At 34.4% G+C, this 24,924-nt stretch overlaps 1 protein-coding gene across 1 annotated transcript in view; it reads right to left on the reverse strand.

The window, feature by feature from the left end:
• Nucleotides 1-3,272: 3,272 nt before the first annotated feature.
• The window catches only part of LOC145692307 (putative glutamate receptor), a 65,396-nt gene continuing 43,744 nt past the window's right edge, over nucleotides 3,273-24,924 (reverse strand). Inside the window, exons 3-4 of the mRNA XM_081767604.1 lie at nucleotides 14,906-16,521; nucleotides 3,273-3,341 (exon numbers count right to left, since the gene is read on the reverse strand). Coding sequence (XP_081623730.1) covers nucleotides 3,273-3,341; nucleotides 14,906-16,521 — 1,685 coding nt within the window. The remainder of the gene's footprint in view (nucleotides 3,342-14,905; nucleotides 16,522-24,924) is intronic.

The raw sequence follows: 24,924 nt of genomic DNA on the forward strand, positions 1-24,924 counted from the left end.
TTGTAGTTACATACAAATATCTTGGTATTTATATTTTTAAAATGCAATTTATTAGTTTTAATTACAGAATAATATCTGAAAACAGGTTCTATATTACTTTATTTTTGTTAAAAAGAGAGTTAAATAAACTGTGTTTATCTATGTTCCCAAGTATTATAAAAATTAGTAGTATGTATGTAAAATTTGGATGTGGTCCATATAGACCCCACCTATGCATTAAAGGGTGTAATTTTCACCTATGCAGTCCTGGGTTAATATTCGCTTAAGAGAATGAAAACAACTGTGACGATGTAGTGAAGAAGAAAATCATCAAAAAAGATTTACGACAAGACTTGAAACAACTGAGTGTCGACATAAAGAAAGAAAATGAACAAATACAATTGCAGAGAAAAGAAAAACAAGCGAAGAAGCCTGTTACTGATGATGTATATTGTTCTCCAAGATCAGTGGTACTGTTTTATGTGTGACGGCGGTGATGTCCTGGACATGCGAGCTTGTAGTGTGTGGAAAATATGTTCACGAGAAATAGGTAGGACGGACTGAAGAGGACAAAGATGTTTTCATTTGTCCCACATGTTCCATGTGATATCGGTGTACTTTTTTAAGTCAATGTACAGTGACATTATTTATTTTCTTATGGACTAAAACTTTTCAGTTTGAAACTTCATTTCAACTTTGGAGATTATCGTCGTTTTATCTTCATCTTAACTTTGGTTATTCTATTTTTTGCTTCAGCCATGTTGTGTAGCAATATTTGCGTTCGCGTAATACAGATGATGTAAGTAGTTGCAAGATTTATTACAGATTTTCAGTAGTATCCTAGACCTGGCGTAATTACCTGCACGTGTTGGTAATACGTATCTTTGTAACTTTTTTTTTTAACATTGGGTACAAGACAGAAGTGAGTCACATCATTGACACATTTTTTCTATACGGGAAAAACGGCTACTCTGTAACGCACATGTGGGGTTCTTTCTGGTTCATGAAAATGAAGGCCGTAAACAACCCAACAATCTTAACGTGACGTATTTATCTGCACCTACCTTAGTTCAACTATCTAGCGAAAAACAATAATTAGCAGTGCTATCTGCATATTACGACATTCAACAACTAATCATAAAAATGAGGGATCGACTGTTTTCTTTGATGATGCCGCCATTAAAGTTACTCCAATATATTTTGGCCTTCTGATTTAGCACTAATTTTCTTTCTGTACGGTATCGTCAGCACTAATTTAACACCAACTTTGTGTGTGGATTTCATCTCATTTGGTTGAATTAGTGGGGCTACTGTTAACCTAGCTCCACCTAGAATATTGTTAGTTATTGGATACTTTTGTAACGGCATATTTTTTTAAACACTATAAGTCCCTCAGCACTAATAGGGCATTAATTTTTGGCATATGTTTTAAAATTAGTGTGGAGTTGGGCAGTGGCGGATCCAGGGGGGAGTGATCGAGGCCTTCACCTCCAGAAGAGGAAACTTTCTTATTTTATATATAAATAAAACATCCCCGAGTTTTGAGCTCTTAAAAGTAGCAGTATTAAAACCCAGCGCTCCCCCAGAAGTCCGTCCTGGACCCGCCCCTGGAGTTGGGTAGGGGTCAGGTTCACTGACATTTTCTATAGTTCGAAATGGCTGCCGACGCTATTTATGTTGCACTCTAGTAGATAGCAGCAGTTGCCGTGGAAATAACAGGGTACCTCGTGCCGGTTTCACCCGCCTACCCGGTTTTGTACGACTTTTCCCTACACTATCATCAAAAGTATAATTTTTAGGATGAACGTAACATACACCGTAGGTTCAAAAGCATTTTCTACATATTCAAAGACATTTACATCGAAAGGAAAGTATACAATCATTTAAATACACACACAAAATGTACTATTGAAATATTCTATCATCTGTATTTTTATTATTTATTTCATTAGAACTGGAATAATATGTAATCTCGAACTTAGTGGCTTTCACTAAAATTATGCACATATCTTTCGTTAAAAATAGATGTCAAGCTCATCACTTAATGTTGATTTCTTTAAAAAGTAGGTAAGAAGTATATTTCGAACAGATTGTAACTGAATCGACAAGTGGAGAAAGAACATTCCACAACACCTTACTTTTCGAAAACAAAAGCAAAACCGCTTACCGAAAATTCTGTTGCAAATACAAAAGTATTTGTATGGGTCAGCATATATTAAAACATTTCGTTTCCGAAAACACCAATAACGTAACGAGGATGGATCATAGAACATTTTCTTTTCAGTATTCATCTTTTACCACTCACCGATTCAATTATTCTAAGGATATAGGAGACAAGACACGAAGGTGGTCATAAAGGTTTATCACCTCGAAAAAATCAAGCTGCACCCTGATGTTAGTCTCTCCTTACATATTCGCCTTCCAATGTGAAACATTTTCCCTAACTATAGATCACTTGGGTCACACTTTGGTTGTAGAAGTCTTCATTTTGACTGTCCAGGAAACGTTCTCCCTGAAAATCACCTCGTCGTCATACCTGAAATGCCTTCCATGCAATGGTTTCTTCGTCCTCGGAAAGAGGAAAAAGTAACTGTGTGCCATATCTGAAGAACAAGGTAGTGAGGTAAAATTAGATAGTCCAAAGAAGCAGCATGCGTGACTGTGTCCCGTGCATAATGAGCTAGGGCGTTGTTGTGAAGTAAAAAGACCCTCTTGGACAACTTCTCTCGACGCTTCTTCTTAATAGCTTCTTCCAACCTCATCAGGAGATTTTGGTATTATGCTCCTGTGATAGTTTGGCCCTTACATGCATGATATGTTAACACCACATATGACAGTCTCAGAAAAACACTCAGCATTATCTTGCCTGACGATGGCTGGGCCTTCCTTTTTTTCGGCGGTGTTGTAGCCACATATTTTCACTGCTTTCTTGCTCCTTTGTCTCCTGTTCCTAATGGTACACGAAGCACTTTGTCCATGGTGATTAGGCACTTAAAGATGTCATCTGGATTGGCCTGACACAGCTGCAACGTTTCTGCCGCTGCCTCGGTTAGGCGAGCTTTTCGAATGAGTTTGAGCAGTCCAGAATCCAACGGACCTTTGTCATGTGCAAAATGATCCATCACTGATTTTCACTTTTTCCACAATCGCCTTGATTGTGATACGCCGATCTGCGAGCACAAGGCCTTCTCTTACGATTCTCGGCAGAGAATCGGCATGGTCTGCCACTTAGTTCTTTGTCATTCAGACTTGTCTGACCACATTGGAAGCATCTACAACACGTAATCACTGTGTCATATGATGGTGCATTGTTTCCATGTACTTTCACCAACCTGAGCGTGAATTGGTGCAGCGTTATTCACCTTCAAATACAGAGAACAATTACTGGACGAAACTCCACTTTATTAATGGCCTGCACCATTTTGTTTTAGCTCTTCTAGTGGCGTGCGACGGTACTGATGCTTGGGAAAAATTAAATGAAATCTTTCGGTTTAACGTCCCTCGTTTGTGCCCTTTAGGCTAAGGGAGACGGATGATTAAGGGAAGTGAATGATGATGGAAGAATTGGTGAAATGGAATTCTGGGAGAAAACAGGAGTACTAGAAAACCCACGGACACGATGTTATCCACCACGAACTTACTTGGTCGGCGATCGAACCATGGACTCCATGCATCAGAGGTAAGCACTCTATCACTGAGCCATCACGTCTCAGCGACTACTTCTTTATTATTATAATCAACGATTGTTAAATTTTTCTTATTTTTGTTTTATCATGCTCAAGAATTGTACTACATTAATATTATTTCCAGGTTCACTTGCAAAACAATCCACTATTGTTTTTTAATCAAACATCCAAATCTCTCTCTATATAAAAGAAGACCTGACTGATTGACCAATGCCTAACCCAAACATATTAAGCTAAAAACTTGAAATTTGGACACTTCATAGGATTTGTGAGGTAAGGTACCACTAAGGAAAGATTTTTTGGAAATTCGACGAGGAAATGGGAAACTGAGGTGCCAATTATTATATAAAATGCCTATATCTCAGAATCTCTGAAGGTTAGAAAGATGAAGTTTAGTATACAGAGTGTAACAAAAGTAATGACGAAAAATGAAACCACAGATTCCTGTCATCAAAACAAGAAAAAAAAGTTATATGACATATAGTCCGGAAGTGGACAGGGGCGAAGATAGACAGCTTCGAATGTGGGGGGAAAGGAACTTCACACTTAGGGAAGAGAACTTGCCGATTTACAAAACCGCATTGAAAATGCGTGTCAACAGTTACGCAACACTCCGGGAGTGATGGAATGCATTTGAAATTCACGATTAGCACGTTGGATAGATGTGGGAGAACAGCACTTTGAATATCTTCTGTAGGTACGTTTATTATTAGCCCGTGTGACCTAGTAATTTGTAGTCTACTCTGTGTAAGGCACTACGTTACAAATACGGTACGTCGTTGTGGATTCTGCCTGTTATTTCATTACATGGCACACTAGTTACACTTGTTTTTATTTCTATCCCCTCTCTGCAAATTTCTACCTGGCATACCACTTTTCATAAATCTGAAACCTGTTAGCTTAGACAGTAATTTCTGCCAACACAGCTCGCACATTACTCACTTATTCTAACTTATTCAACCTTAATACCATTTTTCATCCTCAGCGCTTAATTTCATAGAAAGGTATCTTTCTTCGCGTACGTAACGTTGTCATTAATGTAAGTCAGCTACACCTCTGACTCATTTAAATTTTAGAGTAAATGCACATTACAGAATCCTTTTCCGCTCACTAATTTTCTATATGTGTGATTCGATTGAACAATTGTGCGAAATTAGCAATTACATTTGCATCCAACAATGTTTAAGATTCGTAAACGCGTTATAGAAGAAGAAGAAAGTTCGAAACTATTCAGGTAATGGAATTAATATTCAAAGTGTGGCTTAAACTAGGTTAGAAATTTCTTTTTAGTCTCTTATCCGTTGGCTAACGACAAACCTTTATCCTACAGGAAAGAGAATACTAAACAAGTAAAATGTATGCATGTATGGTACAAAATACAAAACAAAATTTGTATCGAAAACGAAAAAAAAAAAAAAAAATGAAATGAAATCTTTGAGTTTTACGTCCCACGGTTATGCCGGTTAGGCTAAAGGAGACGGTGATGATGAGAGACGAGTGAAATGGTGGAATGAAGAAAGTGGGAGGAAACGGCAGAACCCCGAGAAAACCCACGAGCACGGTGTTTGTCCACCACAAAGTTCACTTGGCGGGGGCTGGGATCGAACCCAGGACCCCAGGCACCAGAGATGAACGCTCTACCACTGAGCCACCGCGCCCCCTATCGAAAACGAATACTATAATTTGTTATTGTATGCTGAATATAAGTAATTCTTTTGTTATCAAACGTTTCCTGTTATTTGGCTCAACCATTTCGTTCCTGTAAAAGCAGGCGAAAAATTGTGGTCGGTCATTGTCTCAGTGCGAAAACAAAGCAACTGTTAATTTGTTTTAATACAACAATAGTTATATTTTCTTTCTAGTTTAACAACTTCCCGCCTTTAACATACAGTATTCAAAAAGAGCAAAGACCTTCGACAAGTTGATGTGTTGCGTGCGCTAAGCGTATAATATGGAGGTCGGGCGACAGACAGGAGAGGTCTTTGGGTACAATCGTGCGCTCCGAACGTCCTTTCACACACATATATACTTACTTGCTTACATATGCGTAAACTGTATACATTCACACGTCGCAGTAGCAGCAACATCTACACGTTTAACGAGCAAGTTTGGCTGCATTCGCATATGCTAAAAATAAACATTTTGGCATCTGTGCTGAAAGCGAAGTTTTAAAAGAACGACTGACTAAAAATTGTCTCAGTACTCCTAACTAAACAGTTCCGGTTATTTTTCTTTCATATTGGTTCCATTTCTAACAAATTCTATTTACTTAAAACGTATTAAAAGCGTTATAATGTTTTCCTGTTATAGTGCAAATTGACTTCATTGATGGCAGAACCAAAATTCACAATTAAACGACATTTTAGTTGATCAATGCGAATTTTCGAAGATTTGTTAAGATATAGTTGCCATGCGTCCTGTTTTAATACAGAAATCCCGGTTTGAAGGCTCCTGTTCTGGTGTTCCGTCGGTTCATATTTTGTCTTGGTTTTCAGTTGTGACAATCGTCACACCCCTTTCTATGAACGTTCATGTCCGTCCAAAATGATTGTCGCATATGTAGGGTAGTTGTGCCAGTCTTCGACCACCCCCTAGTTGCCGACCACTTTTCACTTTAAAACCAAATATTAGGTTTATTTTCCGATAAAAAAGCATGCTTTTTCGTTATAATTGAATTGCAGCTTATTTTGAACCAATCACAAAGATACTGTCAAAATATATTGCACATGCATTCGGTAATAGCCAATTAAATATATACCTACGGAAGACGCACTGAGTTTTCGACAACTTTAATCTGTTGCAAATGGGAACGACAGCGCCCTGTTTTTCGTGCTTTTCCATAGTTTTATCTCACCAGGTAAGAAATGCACATATTATTCTGTTACATGGAACTGTAGAGCACATTTTAGTAATTAAATTTTAGTGATAACTGTAAGGTATGAGGAAGAAATCAATAAAATGTAGTGGTCGGACAATTACTTATGAAATATTCTTTGTTAACTAGTGTTCGACCACAGGGTGGTCGAGCACTGAAAAATTGTAGAAATATCAATAACGACTAACTTTCGATTCATCTACATGAAATGAGTACCTAGTTACCAATTCTGAAGTTATAATGGAATACGAAAACATTTACTAGTGTTCGACCACTACTTTTCGTAATACATTTGTACTGGTCGAAGATTAGCTGTTTCTTCCTCAATGTCCGACCATGCTTTGCGTTTGTATTTTCTCGCAGAATTTCTTGATTCAAACAGTAATTCAGTGATCAATTTACATTTGTATAATCATCTGCTGAGTCTTACCGTTAATACATGAATATTCACCGAATGGCCGTGGCTCAGTGGTAATGGTGAAGAGGCAATCCATTGAGGATTCGAATCCCTCTCAAGAGCAAGGGTATTTTTAATTGTCCTCGATATTTCTGTGTTCGTGTCCCTGTCAGGATTGGATTACCTCCAATTGGCTCGAGGAGCATTCAGGCTTAATGTCTCGGCTGAGACGAACTTTGAAAAAAAATAGTAAAGCGTTGGTTTAGCATTCGGAAGGTCCTCGGTTCGATCCCAGCGGTCGACTATCTTGACTGAGTTCTTTCGGGTTTTTCCTCAGTCACACCAGGCAAATGCTGGGATGGTACCTTCAAAATAGGCCCGGGCCGTCTAACTTCCAACATTCTCTCCCCCGGTCGGAACCGTAGATGCCTAAAGGCCATAAAATAAATTCAAATTCAAATAACTGAATATTCATGTAGTTTCCGAACATTTTCAAGGATCATTAACGACACTGTTAGGATATGACATTTAATTTGAACAATAAATTTATTATATTTGGTCTAATTCGTTCAATACTGAACTACACTATTCTCGCTTCTATTCGTCGTGGAACGCATTCAAATATTGTTAGCTACTATCAGCTTACGTCTGGAATACATTTGTTTTCCTTGCATGTCCTTAAGAATTTTTGTTTCTTTCAGAGATATTGAGTGAGTAGGCCTAAGTTTAAACTGCCACCTTATTCAAACGAGGATCTACAAAAAGCTCTGGAGGCTTGTCGAAAAAAAAAACAAAAAAAAAAAAAAAAAACAAAAAAAAAAAAAAAAAAAAAACGCGCTCCATACGAAAGGCATCAGTAATCTTCTGAATTCCTCGGGTAACGCTGATGAATAAATTTCATGGTCAGTCCCAAAAAGCGAAACATAGATCCAGAACCATACCTAACACAGAAAGAAGAAGAGGAATTAGCAAACTGGCTCCTTAATATGAGCAAAAGGGCTTTCTACAGAAGAAATACGATCTTCTGAACAGTGTTAAAAAAATTGTCGATTCAGAAAAACGTAAAACGCCGTTCAAAGACAATCGAGCTGGTGAAACCTGGTACTACACTTACTTGAGGAGACATCCACAAATCGTGTCCCTAAACTTTGAACAAAGCGCGATACACTGTAACCGAGGGAAACATTCGCTTGTGGTTTTAGGACCTTGAGAAATACTTGAAACGAACGGGACAATCTAAATATTCTAAATGAACGGGATATTCTAAATGATTCTGAGCGAATATTTAATGCTGATGAATCCAGCTTTCAATTGTATCACAAATCAGGAAAGGCGTTGTGTCCAAAGCGTGGAAAAATATGTACGAGGTGAAGGGCAACGAGAAAGAAACATTAAATCTGCTTTGCACTTTTTCCTCAGCAGAAGAAATTGTATCCCCGATGGTCGTATATCTGTATGTAAGACATCTTCCAAAGGACGTCATCAGTGCAGTTTCTTGAGAAATTTTCGTAGGCCGGTCAGGTGAGATAGCGTCTGGATGCGAAGTGAAACACTACGAATGGATAGCAAACGCTTCCTGAAATGGGTGAATGATCCCTCTATTAAGAAACCAGTCCTTCTGCTAATCGACGGCCACAAGACTCACTTGGCAATGGAAGTCAGCGAATTTTGTTCCAGCCATGCTATAGTACTCTACTGCCTTCCACAAAACAACACACATATTCTTCAACCCTGCGACGTATTAGTGTTCAAATCGTTTTCGAGAGTTCTACATGGAAACTGAGTAAAATGTTATTTCTACACCACTAATTAAAAGAGTGATATACAAGGTAGCAACATAATTAGTAACTAAAAACGAATTTAGAAGATGGGGTTTATACCCCTTTAATCCAGAGAAGACGAAGCATGTTTGGTGCTGCATTTCACTGAACCTTAAATGAATTTGGTGGTCCCTTTCTTGACAAAACTATCACAAAATTACTTATTCTCAGCGACTATTGTGCGAAACTGCGAAGTGATACCTGAAAAACTAATGATGTAACATCTACAGATGCTATTAGTTTGGTAAAGTTATGCTTTAGCCTTCATAATGTAATTAAAAGCACATTAACCGAGTAGTGGTCGATGACTAAACAATAGGCGGTCGAACATTAACGAAAAATGGTCGAACACTAAAAGAAATCAGTTATTGGTGTTTCTCCGACTAATATTACATAAATGGTATAAGTTATCTCAGTTTTGGATAAAGTATAGATAAAATATAATTTTAGGAACACATGTGAGCTACTTGCATCCTCCTAAGTTGTTCCATTGAGTGAAAAACGATTAAGGACCATAAGAAAATGAGTTAGGTGGTAGAGGACTGGCACATTTACCCTATTACTGTCTTGTTGTGGGAATATAATTTGATAATGATTCTGCAGGGTACTTTTAAAACTGTTACTATGTGTATAATCAGGAGATGTATATTTGTGGTAAATTTCATAGGAAAATAATTATAAATACGAAAATTAGAATGAATAAAACAAAATGTTGCTAAATGGATAAGAAAGTGTTTTTCGTTATATTGTTCTTATTTACTGCTCTTTTGACATGAAATTTACCAGTCTTTGCTGATTATACACATACTGACATTATAAGAAATACTGGGCAAAATCGTTATCAAGCTAAATTCCTCAGCGCTTAATTTCAATTTGATAGAAAGGTATCTTTCTTCGTGTACGCAACGTTGTTATTAATGTAAGTCAGCTATTGTACACGTGATTCATTTAAGTTTTAGAATAAGTGCACATTACAGAATCCTTTTCCGCTCACTACTTTTCTATATGGATGATTCGATAGAACAATTGTAGGAAATTAGCAATTGCATTTGCATCCAACAATGTTTATAGATATTCGATAATCATTTTGTACATGACTCTACCTTATTTCCTCATTGTAATATTCTAAAATATTATTTTTGGTATTACATACTTTTGGTCCTTAACTTGAATTTTCCATGAAAAAATCAAGGACGCTACTATATATCATACAAGTTCAATCAAATTCATCCGATCGGGATTAAACTTGGCACGACGGTAGACCTTGAGCTGCTATAAAAGAGCTGGAAGTATTATGTTGTGCATGCTCTAGGTCCCCGAGTTATGGGCGGTAACATTTTGAGTCATATACTTTTTTTTCGAAAACAAAATGTACGTCGAACCCATCCGATCTGAATCAAACTTGGCATGATGTTCAGGACCTGCTATATAAACGTGTAAAATACTATGTTGCATATAGCTTTTGGTTCCGGAAATTGTCGGAGGTTAAATTTTGAGTTACATTATCGAAAACAAAGGAAAGACAAAATATCAACTGAAATCATCCAATCCGAAGCAAACTTAACATAGTAGTAAACCTACTACACAAACTTGTGAAATATTATGGAGTACAGGTTTCTGGTCACTATGATATACAGAAACCTCTAAAACAATACATTAGGCATAATAAAAACGTTATAAATACATTTTAAATAGCAATTAAAGGTCAGTCTTTGACAGAAACAAAATAATAAATACTGTTCAAATAGCAATTAAAGGTTAGTTTTGGACAGAAAGAAAATAATAAATACTGTTTAAACAGCAATTAATGGTGGTTCTTATTTTGTTCTGGTGTACAATGAGTTAGAAATTGGCACGAATTGCTTTAGATGGCAACACGTTTGATGACTACACTGACTCAAATCCCCGGGGCATGAGGGGGACATGTACTGCCATAAACCTGGAACTTGGGGGGACTGTCTCTTCCAATAATCCAATTTGAAATGTGATTTTCATCTATTGTAGATGAAGATTATTGTGGATGCTTAAGTAGAAATATACCAATTATAAATATACATTATTCAGATTTCAGAATGTATTCACTGCACTTATTTGTAATACTGATATGTACCATCTACATCAGCTGATATATAAATATACAACAGGTTCACCTCAGAAATCAGATTTATCTACTCTAATATGAATCTCATCTCCCCCTTCAGAATAAGCGTGAAATCTTCCCGCCTCCCAGTGGTGAAGACAACTCTTCTCCCCTGATCCTCCACAGCATTGTTTTTCAACTTCATAAATATTTTGAACATCGCTTTAAAAAAATTATGAGAACAGTCTTACACGCCCCCCCCCTCCCCAAAGTTCAAGACAATTTGCAGCGCTAGGTGACTACAATTTATGTAGTGTAACACTAACAAAAATCAATTATTTTATTTCCTACGTAACAAACTGTATTATAATATTTATGACAACGCGGTCAAAAAACCTTTATATTTGCTACTATTTTCTTAATTTTCAGCGAAATCTTGTGAAAATATACATAAAAGGTAGATAGTCAATATAATAAACTTGCATTGTCTTTTTTTTTTTTAAATTTGTTTTTAATCTTAACTTCAATATTTCGTGTTTCAAGTCTATTATACAGAATGTTCGAGAAGCTTAGACTCTTACAATTTTTGTATTTGGCAATACTGTAATTACCTTGTACACTTTTTTTTTTTTTTTTTTTTACAGAATATAAGTTACAGAATGAAAAGAAATGCTCAGAAAAGAAAGAAAGAATAGTGTTAATGTGGTTTGCTGTATTTTAGACACCTACAGATGTGAAAAGAGAATACAAAAGGAAATTTTCATATTTAAAGAGTACTAAGTATTTTAAGTATTAGCTTAAAACTTTTAAATGATGCATTTGAAAGGGAACATGTGTTTTGCGATCTTCTTGTGTTATCTTACTATCTTACCGAGACACTTATTATTTGAAGAATATATACGGTAATTATACTGATTAAATGTTCCTAAACGTGTTAATGTTTCTAATATTTGAACTAAGAAGTTTATGAATATTTTACATATTGTTTAGTTTCAACAAGATGAAAAGCATCTACATTTCTCTAAACCTATTAAATCAATTTGAATGGCCAGTTTCAAGACTGATGGGCTAGACTCGTTTATTGATCACTAATGCAACTGACTTATTAAGGGCAATTGATGAAAGGTTTATAGAAAAAGGCAAAGAGTGTATTTGTATTTATAGACCTAGACAAGGCTACTGGCTGCTTGAATTGGGAGTTATTATTGCGAGTTCTAGAAAAAAGATTGGGCTGCAACGGGATGATTGAAGACTCATGAGAAATTTATATATGAACCAACAAATAAGTGTTAGAATAGCGGAAAAATCAAAGGAAAGTGCAATTGGAAGGGATGTTTTCTCTCGCCAACATAATTTATTAATTATTTAAAAGAGATAGTAGAAAAGACCCTACATAATGAAAACGTTATTTCGGCAGGAGATAGAATGTTAGGTATATATGCTGTGCAGCTGATGTGGCGGTTGTAGCGGCTTCTGAAAAAATAAATAAGATTATGGAAAACTTGAGGAAGGGCTGTGAAAAAAAATTGGAATGAAAAAAATATTGAAAGATAAAAGTGATGGTGATACGAACAAAATGAAATGAAGTCGTTAAGTTTTACGTCCCACGATTATGCCGGCTAGGCTAAAGGAGACGGTGATGATGAGAAATGAATGAAATGGTGGCATGAAGAAAGTGGGAGGAAACGGAGGCAAACACACATGGTATTTGTCCACCAGAAAGTTCACTTGACGCTAGCTGGAATCGCACCAGGAACCCATGTACCAGAGGTGAACGCTCTACAACTGAGCCACCGCGGCCCTAGGTGATAGAAACGAAGCGGCTGGTGTCAAATATTGAAGTAGAAGGAAAGAAAATAGAACAAATGACTACTTTTCGATTCCTGGATAGTGTTATTAGTGATGATACAAAGTGTGAACGTGAAAAAGAAAAGCAAGAATAGGAATGAGAAAAGATGTATTTAGAAGGAAGAAAAATCTACTCTGTGCGGCTTTGAATAAAGAGCTGAGGAAAAGGCATAAAATGCTTCGTGTGAAATATTATCCTCTTTGGGGCCCAAACATGGACATTATGCTAAAACGATGAAAAAGGACTGGAAGCTTTCAAAATGTAGGAGTGAAGAAGAATGGAGAGAATTTGATTGTCGAGCGCAAACCTAACAAGAGGGTGTTGTTAACTGGTAGGGGAGAAAAAGAACAATTTTAGACATAATTGAAAAGAGGAAGAGAAATTGGTTGGAACATTGACTGAGAAAGAACTGGATCATGAGGGATGAGCTAGAGGGTATAGTGACAGGAAAGAGAGGAAAGGTGCGAGGAAGGCTGCAGTTGACGATATCAAAACAGAAAAACCGTACATCAAGATGGAGACCGTGGAGACAGAAGTTTGTCAGTTGCGGCAGAAACCTGCCAATAATGGCAGAATACTTATGATGATGAATATTACTGATTATGAAACCTTGAATAAACCTGAACGAAGCTAAACTACAGCTGTGGAGGTAAACACCATTATACCAGCAGTATATTATAAGTTGCAGAAAAGTAATCCCTACAAAATAGTCCTTACTCACATATAATTCAAATTCTATGGCTAGAATTGTTAAAACATTGGTACATGCCAATCCTTATCTCTTCTTTGTGAGTTTCTTAGTTACTTTTGCCAAAATAAGACCTTGACATTAGTTTCAACTTGTCTGATGAGAAAAGCTCAACCGTTAGTCTGTTCTTAACTTTTATCTTCAGTTGTTAATTTAAGCCTGATTATTAGTATCAACTTATTAATTATTTACCTAGGTATAAACGTTTAGAAAATACTTTTATATTCCGTCTCGTTTTTTCTCAGAGCAGCCTCTGCTGTACCCGCACAATTGATTTCAGCTCACCTAGAGGGTACTGAACTCCTTCCGCAACAACGTTTTAGAGGGCCAGGACCTACAGGCTGCTTGTGACATTCATGTCTTTGCGATTATGTATAGTCAGTACTTTGTTCTTCTCGCCGTTAATGCTGGATTTCTAGACGGAAGTTCGATATTTCCTTCTTTCAAATAGTTCCCCAATTGCCATGACGCTGGATGGACGCCACTATACTATCAACAGTAGTAATACCATGCGGAGTTCTCAGCGCTGAGTGACGTCATTCAGCGCTGAGAACTCCGCATGGTATTACTACTGTTGATCAAAAGCAAGTGAAAGGTTATGAATCCGATTTTGCATTTCTTACCATTATTGCCATTTTATATACGTATTTTAATCACTGAGTCAGTTGAAAGGGAAAGTTCAACAGCATGAAATTCGTTTTAAATACACTTCATTCAGAAGGTTTCTATTACAATTAAGTAAGAATTGAGTGGATATTTCAACTTCGGATTCATTCACGGATTGGATTCTTTGAAAATTTCCTTGTAGTGAAAATGGCATGAAAAATGGCAACCCCTCATTAGGCCCCAAAGATTCTTTCTCTGCGTGCATAATTACTGATGATTACCACCGTCAAAGCATCCTTTGGGTTTGGAAGTTTCAGCCTGACGTGCCAAAATAAGGATGTACGAGAATATTTAGCTTTTTATTAGAAAATATCAATTGAAGCATAATTTAATATATAAACAACCCAAGCTATTTAAAAATATGTTTATAATCTTTACCTGTTCTTTAACAGTAACCTAATTATTAATTTTACGTTAAAGAATCATTTTGTTAATACTATACTTCGATTATATTTTCAATTACGATGCTTATGGAAATAATCTCAGTTACTGGAAACTTCAACTAACTTTCGGTTTTTACTTCCTACATATTTTAAAATTAATTGGATTTGAATTAAATAACTATGTAATATATTGTCATATGTCATACGTTTCTTGTTACGAAAGTGTAGTATCTCAAATGCTGGGTAATAACAACACTTTGTACCTGTCGTAATATTTTAACTAAATTTTAGTTGGATTTAAATCAAATAACATGGGTAAAACAACGAACACCATCTAAGCTTAATTTTTCTAAGCTTAATAGAATTCAGTTATATTTGTATTTATATAATAAACATTCTACAATATTAACAATAACGCTTACCAACTGTCCAATAATCAAAATAAAGAAAGCGCCAGTCAAATGTTTCAATGAAATAACCACCATATTGCTACTTTTCTTTTCGAGACGCCGAAATTCTTCAAGATAATTGCGTTGCCACTTTGAAGTCAATCCAGCTTCAAGTAATAATTTAGAATATGAATAAAATTCTTCTTGAAACACAGATTGTTTTGGTAATAAAAATACAGCATAAAAATGAACAACAGGTTTCTCCAAGTAATGAACCAATGGCACACCATCACTATCTTTATAGTTTTTCATTACGAAAAAATTTGTAGACGTCTTCTCGGTTACAATAGCAAAATCTCTTTTAGTAGCTGTACGCTTAATGCCTTCCCGTGGAGAGACAAGAACGACAAAATTATCGAAAATATAGTTTGAGATTGGGTCGTTTTGTGTTTGAAAAAACGATCTGGCCTGTCTGGTACCGCCTACAGTAAATCCTGATTGGATAACTTCCGTTACATCTTCAATGTCTGACTGGAATGATGGAACGCTTAGAAATCCGACCAAAGAACTTTCATAAGTAGCAGAAATAATCAAAGAATATAAGACCCACAACAGAAAAAGTATTCGAAGAAAATTTCCTTGTGGTTGACGTGAAACAGACAAGTGAAGGGAACATGCTAGTAACTGCAAAGTAGTATTTCGGAGAAATATTATGTCCTTTTTCTCCTGTAGTGCTTTTAGTTTCGTGAACACAATAAAAAGTATATTATAAGCTAAGCCAGTTGTAAATATAAACACCCATGAAGTAAAATTGAAGGGTAAAAATATATTTTGCCAGGCAGGAATTCGAAATGCTTTAGGGACTACCCATATCAATCGACGGGGAATAAAGTTGAAACTGAATTTAGTATGTTTAAATCTTGCAATGGTTGGTATTAGTCCACCAACTCCTATATCTGACCTTTCATGTACGATATCTCCAAGAACACCTGTAAAAGACCCATTCTTTAAATTGGCTCCAAATATCTTTCCGTCTTTCGGAGTTGACACAACCAAAGTAAAATTCATTTTGGCTGCAATTGTTTTGAGAATTTTACCCTCTATTCCACTTATCTCAACTACGTGACTTTTATTACGTAATATTGTAAATGGTGGATTGTTAGTACTTGTAGCTCGCAAAGGACATAAATGTAAATTTTTAGGTCTTTTGGTGTAAGAAGCAATGTTCTTACACCAATTTTGAAGTTCATTACAGTCGTTGAGCGTAATTAAATTTAACGCTAAGTCACACTTATTATACGAATATGCATTGCGTGTATAAAGCAATGATTTTCCATCTGCATTAATGATTATCACAACCTTAAACACCTTGCGTATTAACGCTGTAGAAATATACTTAATTATGTTCTCAGAAGAGCGAATGAAAATTATAAAGCTTAGGTTAGGATTCCACAAATTTAGCTCTGCAAAAACTTCACTAATATTAGTACTCTCGATGAACCGTGATGATGATAGTAATATAACATTGGATTCTGACATGATTCTTTTATATCTCTCTTCTATGTAAACGCTATTCATAGCAACCACAACGAACGGAACAAACCAGTGATTTAAATCAGCGAAATCACTCATTCTCATCCAGACAGGATCTGTTGAAAAAATAACCAAATTTCTTACTTCAGAGTTTAGATAAAGATCAATGAAGTTTCTCACACACAAGTTCCCATCATTACTTTTAACATTTAGGATAGAAAATATACTTCCGGTTTTCTCTGCATAAATACTATTTACTACAAGTGCCACAGTAATATAAAGTAGATGCATGCTGAATACCGTCAATCTGGAACAATAAAGTAATTAATTAGAACTACAGATATGGTGAAGAAAAATATTTATATAAGAATACATAAATGAAAACACTACAAAAGTTCTTGGAACAGTAAATGTTGAGTTGTAAAGTTATGAGTTGAAGGTAATTATTGTTGACCAATTGTGATTTCCTGTTCAGTGCCAGTTAGTTGAAAATCAAAAGATGAAATTTTGTTGCTAATTACCCATTTGATTTTTTAACTATGGAAGTGAGCGGTCCCCTTCTTCACTTACCATATGGCTAGGTCCAAGTGAATAACGAGGTCGGCAGCCCATCGCTGAAACCTGTTCGAAGCTCATATGACCTATGGCATGGTCTTATACAAAAATGCTTAATTAAATCACATTACGTAAAGCCACAATTCGCAAGGTCGCCGTATAAATATTCACATCTGACAACACTATATCTCCAAGTTCGGTGATGAAGATATCCTCGCCTTCGAATCAATAGTATAATAGCGTCAAAAAAAATGTATAAATAAGCATTCACTAAACACATAAATATATTAATACTTAGAATTTAAATACGAGAAACTTCATTACTATAAGGTAGTAAGGTTAGGTAACAGAAATATATTACAGAAACGTAACAGTAAGTTTCAAAAGTTTCATAGTTGTAATTTAGAGCAATGACACAATTTGTAACAATACTTAAAACTGTATATTTCCATACATGTAAAATACCAAAAAAATAATAATTAAAAAAATACCAAAAACACCCTTTTTATTTTTTAACCATATCATGCATGTGCTAAGATGATTCTATTTAAAAACTTTCAAAAGTTTCATAGTTGTAACTTACGAGCAATGACACAATTTGTAATAACACTTAAAATTGTATATTTCTGTACATAAAAAATAATAATTACAAAAAACACCCTCTTGATGTTTTAACCATACCATGTATGTGTTAAGATGAATGTATTAAAAAGTTTCAAAAGTTTCATAATTGTCTTTTGAGCAACGGCACAATTTGTAAAATCCCTTAAATTTGATTTCTATGCCCCTTAATGTTTGACAGTGTAACGTTTTGCAAGGTTACTTAAGATCTACTGAAAGAGCAAGAATCAAACTTTCATTTGGCACCTGTATGAGCCCAATAACTTCAAAAACAAGGAAGTTATGGTAATTTAGTTCCATGATGCTGAGTGCCAAATTGAAGCAAAATTCACATTTTTCAAAAATTTCTCCCCAGCCCATTTCTCATCCAAAAAATCGGAAAAAAATAATTTAGCATAATTTCATTGGTATTTATGTATGAAACAATTTTGAGGAGAATCTGAGACATTGAAGCACAGTGCTCTAGGTGATTTGATATGGAATGACCCCTGACAGAAGTTTAAGAAGATAATTTAATCTAAGCTAGTACTAGATATGAAATTAAGCTACGCTGGAAATACCTCTATATATTATTATCTAACTTAATTTTTAGTTATCTCTTCATTTGGCTAGTTAGTTCATTCATAATCATATCTTCTATATTTTATGTTCAAATTATTTATATTCATTTCATTATTTTATTCCATATAATTCTTTACGTTCTTTACAGGAAATGATGGTATATTTCTGCTATCTTCCGAACTACAACCTCCGAGCTGGTATAGGCTGAAGATAAGCTGGGGCAAACGCTGATCAGGAATATAGATTCAGAAATAAACACAAGACTTTTGACGACATATGTATAATTGATTTTGAAATTTCACATATTGAGGTACATCGGCAAGTAAAATTGTTGAGGGTTCAAATGGATTCGAATTCTGTAATTAGAAGCTCATCTTTACACCGTGGCACATTGTAATAAATTGCCGAATTTACAGATGTAAGTAAAATTTTATAAGTTGCAATGTCTTGTTTTGACAATAACTTACTTACAATAGTTAGGTTGTATATATTATTTTTTCTATCTATTTTGAACAAGTACAATTGCAACTGTGGGGTTAAGTTCCAAAGTTGGGCGTCCGTTTCCAGCAAATTTTTTTAATTTACAGGAAAGATATGGATAATGTGATCGTTTGTGTGATTGATAATATATAACGGTCTCGAAAAATATGTTTATTTGTTATATATAAGCGGTTATAAACATGGGACTATACGGCGAGCGGAGGGAACTACTTGGCGCAAGGTAACCAAACAGTTGCATTGTGGGAAAAGAATAAGCATTTATGTTATCAACATGGCGAATGAACACAAACAGTTTTAACATTTGTGAAGCAATACGTTGATAGCGAGCAAAATCTTTTAAAAGTTTGTGAAGAGCAGAGATTAATGAAACTAAGAACAAGTTGCAGAAAATGTGGAAAGGAGATAACAGAAAAAAAAAACGTGGCGAAAGCGGACGCCCAACTTCGGAATAAATTCCGCAACTGTGTATAATGTTGAAACTATATATATATATATATATATATATATATATATATATATATATATATCCACATTTCTAGTTATTCATCTTGTCAACGAACCTCTTTTCTATATATTATATTTCTTCTTCTTCTTCTTTTCCGATGATAGTTTTAGATATGACTTAGACCTTAAACCAAACTGTCTACATTCTTTCCCGTCATTGCAAACTAAACATGGCATCACATTAATGAAAGCAAAATACATGAAACCAGAAACTTTTGTAATGAAGCACGAAGTGATACATTACAGAAGTTAATTGGTGTTAAAATCAAATACATCAAGCTATTAACTTAAGATAATCGAAACTCCGATGAATGGAATAGTGGTCGATTATAGCAACTTGTATGTGATGTTGAAAGTATAGTTTCATTGTGAAGTTTAACTATAAGTAAATTGCTATCAACAAACTTCGTTAAGAAATTTGAGATGATCATGTCACCAACTTCATTATTACTATAATCATCTTTCGTTTCTTTGTAATTAATAATATATTGCCTTGGCGACTTATATTATCGACAACGAATGGAGAAACCTAAGACAGATCATAAATTTCACGAAACAGTAATATTAATCCATTTAACAACTACCGGCACGGACAACTGACCAGCAACTAACAACAACTCATTATTTGCCCGCTATTTATTATACACAACTTAAATATTGCAACTTAATATTTATTATTAAGGCTCTTGTTTATTTTCTTCATAATTTCAGTAAAAATGGACGACTGTACAATCCCAATTAACATCTTATTGTTAGCAGCATACTTAGGTCGTATGTTAGTGTTTAAGGTATATTTGAACACCAACGTAAAGATTTAGAATGATTCTTACCAAAATATCTACGATTGAACTGATATCGAAACAGTATGGAATTTGCTACAAAATATAAACATTCACTGTAGACACGCATCCATTTTATTTGTAGGAAACATTATAGAAACATATTAACACCATAATTTGCTTTCAAATTGTTTCTTATTTAGATGCCATTCTACCATAAAATATACGAGCCTGTCGCCTTTCAAAATCGAACACATGTTACATGTATTATAGGATACAAACCAAAGACAAAATTAGGTTAAAGACTGCCTGGTACAAAATGAAATACTGGAATTGATATTGACAAAAGTGGTCCAAATTTGTTACTAGTATTCCTCAAATTATTGTTGTTAACTGAAAATAACCCTATTACTTTTTTCTTGCATTAGCAATATTATAGCCAACATATAGCTTCAATCAGAGAAAAGCAGTTATACTAGCTAGTTATCCTGTATACTAGATCAAAAAACAAGACATACAATATTGTAATCATATGTTGTTATAATACCTGTTGTTAATATAAAATATAGATTCTATTGTGATATCCATCAAGATATCAAAAGTAGTGAGTAAAAAAAAACTAATAAACTATACAAAATAAAGCTCACAACAATAATTTATTTGTAAAGATAGTAAAATAACAAGCCAGAGGTTTATGGAACGATTATGAAAACGAAATGAAATCTGGGTTTTACGTCCCAAGATCATGCCGGCTAGGCTAAAGGAGACGGTGATGATAAGAAATGATGGAATGAAGAAAGTGGGAGGAAACGGAAAAACCCCGACGAAACCCACGCACACGGTGTTTCTCCACCACAGATTCACCTGGCTTGAACCGGGATTGAACCAGGGACCCTTGGCCCAGAAGTGAAAGCTACCTCGGTCCTCTGGAAAGATCGTAATATAACTATTATTATACAGGGTGTTTCAAAACCACTGTCAACGTTTGAGAGTTGATTTCTGACACCAAGATAAGACGAAAAATATAGACTAACTTGGGTGCACAAATCCTTCCTTTCGGAGTTATAGGCTACCGAAAATAGGGCCTATGAAAAAATGAACTTTAAAGGTTCTAGCTTCAAAACTATGGGACTTACCGTAGTCGGACCAACATTTCATTTGGGAACTAATGTGTGAACTATCCAAAATACATATTTCAGATTCATAAGGTACTTATGCAACAATTTTTATGTAGGCAGTTTGGCTATGGACATATAACTTGAAGTACTTACCAACTATCTCTATAAAAGTTGGGGAAGTACCGCAAGATTTTGAAACATGTATATTTGGATAGGGCACATACTACTAAATAGTCTCGACCGACTACGGTAGGTCCCATAGTATTGGAGCTATGGATCTTTAAATTTCATTTTTTCATGTTTTCGGCAGTCTATAACTCCGAAAGGAAGCATTTGTGCATCCAGCTTGGTCTATACTTTTCGTTTTATTTTGGTGTCAGGAATCATCTCTTAAACGTTGCTGGTGTTATTTCGAAACACCTTGTATATTCAATGGTTCCGAAACACATATTTTTTGATAATTTGAAGACTAGTAGTGATTACCAAAACAATTCTAACCTGTGACATTTATCTAAAATATATTTAAATACAGATTATAAACTGTTGCGAACTAATAAGATAATTTGTGGCAGAGATTCCACAAGGCACATTCCAGACGATTCTGTAGTTGCTTCACTTACATCCATAGGAACTTGTGAAAGGAGCATTGTAAAAATAACCTTCTTTTTACATTAAATGCATTTGAAGTGTATGATAAATAATATTACAATAGATAAATTTTAAAAACTAAATTATCGTTATTACGTTATGCATAATTTATTTTAATTTCCCATGAGAAATTTAACGATGTTTTAAAAATGTTCTTTCCATAATATTTGTACATTTTAAATTGTCAATAATGATACACAACATGTTAATATGCACTTAGTTCAAAATCGAAATATGTATTACACTATATACCTTTTATAAATATCTTCACCATTTACGAGTTGAATAAATAAATTTAATTGTTTCCAGTATGTATAGTAGATTTCTAGTAGATAATTTTACCAGGTTTCTAAAATTTGTAAATGTGTAAAGTAAGTTCTCAGATGTAGAGTAAAATTCAAAGAAATTCCATCCAACTCTTTTAAGAAACAGAAGAACATGACAAGCACCATTAACCCTAAGCAAAAGCTCGCAATCTTACCAGAAAGTGTTCTGAATTTAATCATGCAAAAGTACCAAATTAATCAAGTGACTTTCTTTTATACTTTTACCTAAGCATATAACATCCAATGGCAAATTAAAAGATTTTAAGAAGTTTGTGTAATTAAATAACTTTCCCCCAACTGCTTGTTAAAATTTGGCCGTACGTCTACGTCAAATATAAACCAGACAATAGTCGTAGAAGAGAATGTAAATCTTGATTGAAACATGAATGCTTTTTTTAATGACATAATAATTTATGTGGTTGACTTCGTTTAAGAATGCTAAACATAATAAATGATGCTATTGATGTAAAAGAAAAGATTTATAAGATTACGTGACAAAGATTTAATGATTTATTTTACAAGTAATAATAAAGCAGTCTGTCGAGCTGTCTTTCCAATAATGAATTTCTTACTTTGTGTACAATGATGTAGATTGCCTCGGAACACACAATTCTTTGTGAATATCCATTTTGATTTAATATACACACAAGCAATATATTCTTTGTTATTTGTTTTGCATAAACTTTGCTAAAAGTACCATTAATGCATTGAAAACACTACTGAAGCGGAGTTCAATACGGTGCATTATTAACAACATCCAAATTAATCAGCGACAATATAGTCTCCATTCCCATTCTCTGTTACCTGCCAATTTAATTAATTGTGGTGAATACAAAGCAAAACAATTTATCAATGTAGTAGATATTCTTAAACCAATGTAAGAGGGAGACCAGAAGGTCATTTTGTTGCTTTATGACACCTTAAATATTCGTATCCTTTTCATGTTCCATAAGATTAGCAATAAAAGTTCAGATAAATTATGGTATCGTTTAGAAATTTGAACCAGGTACTTACCTCGATTTATCAATTTTGGTTTTTCTTTTATTTTTGTTCCGATTTTACAAAGAAATTTAAGTGTTATCTTCTGCAGAACGCTGAAAAGATAATTATAGGAAAAGCGAATTTTACTCTCATAATACAACAATTTTCCCTTATATTCCACATTCTTTGCTTCCAATTCATGCACCGGTTAAATATTTTGGTCACGCATTTTCTTTTCGTATTGACGAACAATTCTAGCTCCTCAGACCTTGCCAGTGATAATTTTAAACAAATATAATTCAGTATGTGGTCACAAAAGGGTTTAAGGGATTTACAGTTTTACAGACAGAAACCACTGTTAATTATTCGTCCCCAAATCTAGATAAGAAAGAATAAAATCGATTTTGCCTCTTAAATCTTCATAAAAAACAAAACAAAAAACGGTCGAACCGTTTGAAATTAATTTTTGAACATAGCACTGTCCTCAAGATGAGTGTTTAACACACCATTTTCATTGAAGCGTCTCTTAAAAAGAGAGAAGTGAGTCCAACATTATTTTCAGAAATAAATTATCTCACGAGTCCCATTTAGTTAGGATGAAACATGACACTTAAACCACGCACGTAGCCAGGATTTCGTAATGGGGAGTCCGTGACATAAAAAACTGTGGTTATCACACCAAGAGCTCGATCATTCTAAATTATTTTACTGGCAACGTATATTAGTTTGTTAGGACAATAAAATGAGGATATGTTAATAAGTATTTTAATAACAAATTATAAAGAAATCTCGAGTAAAAGAATACAAAAAGTATTGAAAAAGATTTTACAATATTTACGTTCCTTCCTCTGTTCATTCAAATATCACAATTTTCCTTTCATAATGATCTCAACTATTATAAAAAAGTACATATGCAATAATGTCTTGTAAAATATTTTACAATATCTGCGTGAGTCAAATCTTAACAGAACTTTCTTTCCACATAACTTTTTGTTTTTGTTATTTCGTCAATTACTGTTTGTTTCAAAAGACAAGTTAAAGGAGCAGCAGAAAACTGTTTCTGAAATAAAAATTATGATAGGAAATGTCCACACTATTACAGAATGGCACTAATTTTTCGAAAAGTTGAAATTTCCCTGACTAGTAGCAGAAATTCTGAGAATTCCGTAACTTTTCTAGAAATTTCAAATTCCCTGACTTTTCCAGGATATCCCGCTTATTAGCCACGACGTATGAACATACGACGCAAAGATGGAAAACAAAACGGAACGTTATAGAGAACTGTTACATTATACACATTACTGACTCTAGGTTATGTGAAAATAGCATTAGTATAATGTTAGAAATATTATTGGCAAATGTATAGCAGAGATGATTCAAACGCTTAAGCCAGAAAACTTTAAAATATATTGCTAATTTTTCTTTATTAACACGAAATTATACTTCATGATTTGATGGATTATCTTTTGTAACATTGTTATTTTACTTAAGTAAATGGCTGATTCTTCTTTTTCTTGTTTCTTTTGTTTTCATCGCTCCTTAATTTTTTTTTCATTTCTGGTTTCGAAAGGGGGCGAACCCCCGGACTTGTGCCTGTGTAAACTGATTAAAAATACGTAACAATTTCCCCTGCTGTTTCGAAAATTACGCTTTTATGGGAAAAAACTAGTCAGTTACTACGTACATACAATCTGTTTTTGTTTTTATAAGGTGCCCAATATTAGGAGAGACATCCGAATCATGTAAAGAATCGCTTCATTACAATTGTATACTAGTCCCAATATTTTGTTTCTGTTTGATGGTTTCATGTTGTAATTAATTGTTTCATTTTCCAAGATCTTAATGTATCCAAAAAAATATTTATTTAATTATTAGATATTTAATTAGTTTGTTATGTCAGCAAATTTATTTGTAATATTGTGAGC

The sequence above is a fragment of the Thermobia domestica genome, chromosome 8, assembly GCF_964235325.1.
Source record: "Thermobia domestica chromosome 8, izTheDome1.hap1.1, whole genome shotgun sequence".
Lineage (NCBI taxonomy): Eukaryota > Metazoa > Arthropoda > Insecta > Zygentoma > Lepismatidae > Thermobia > Thermobia domestica.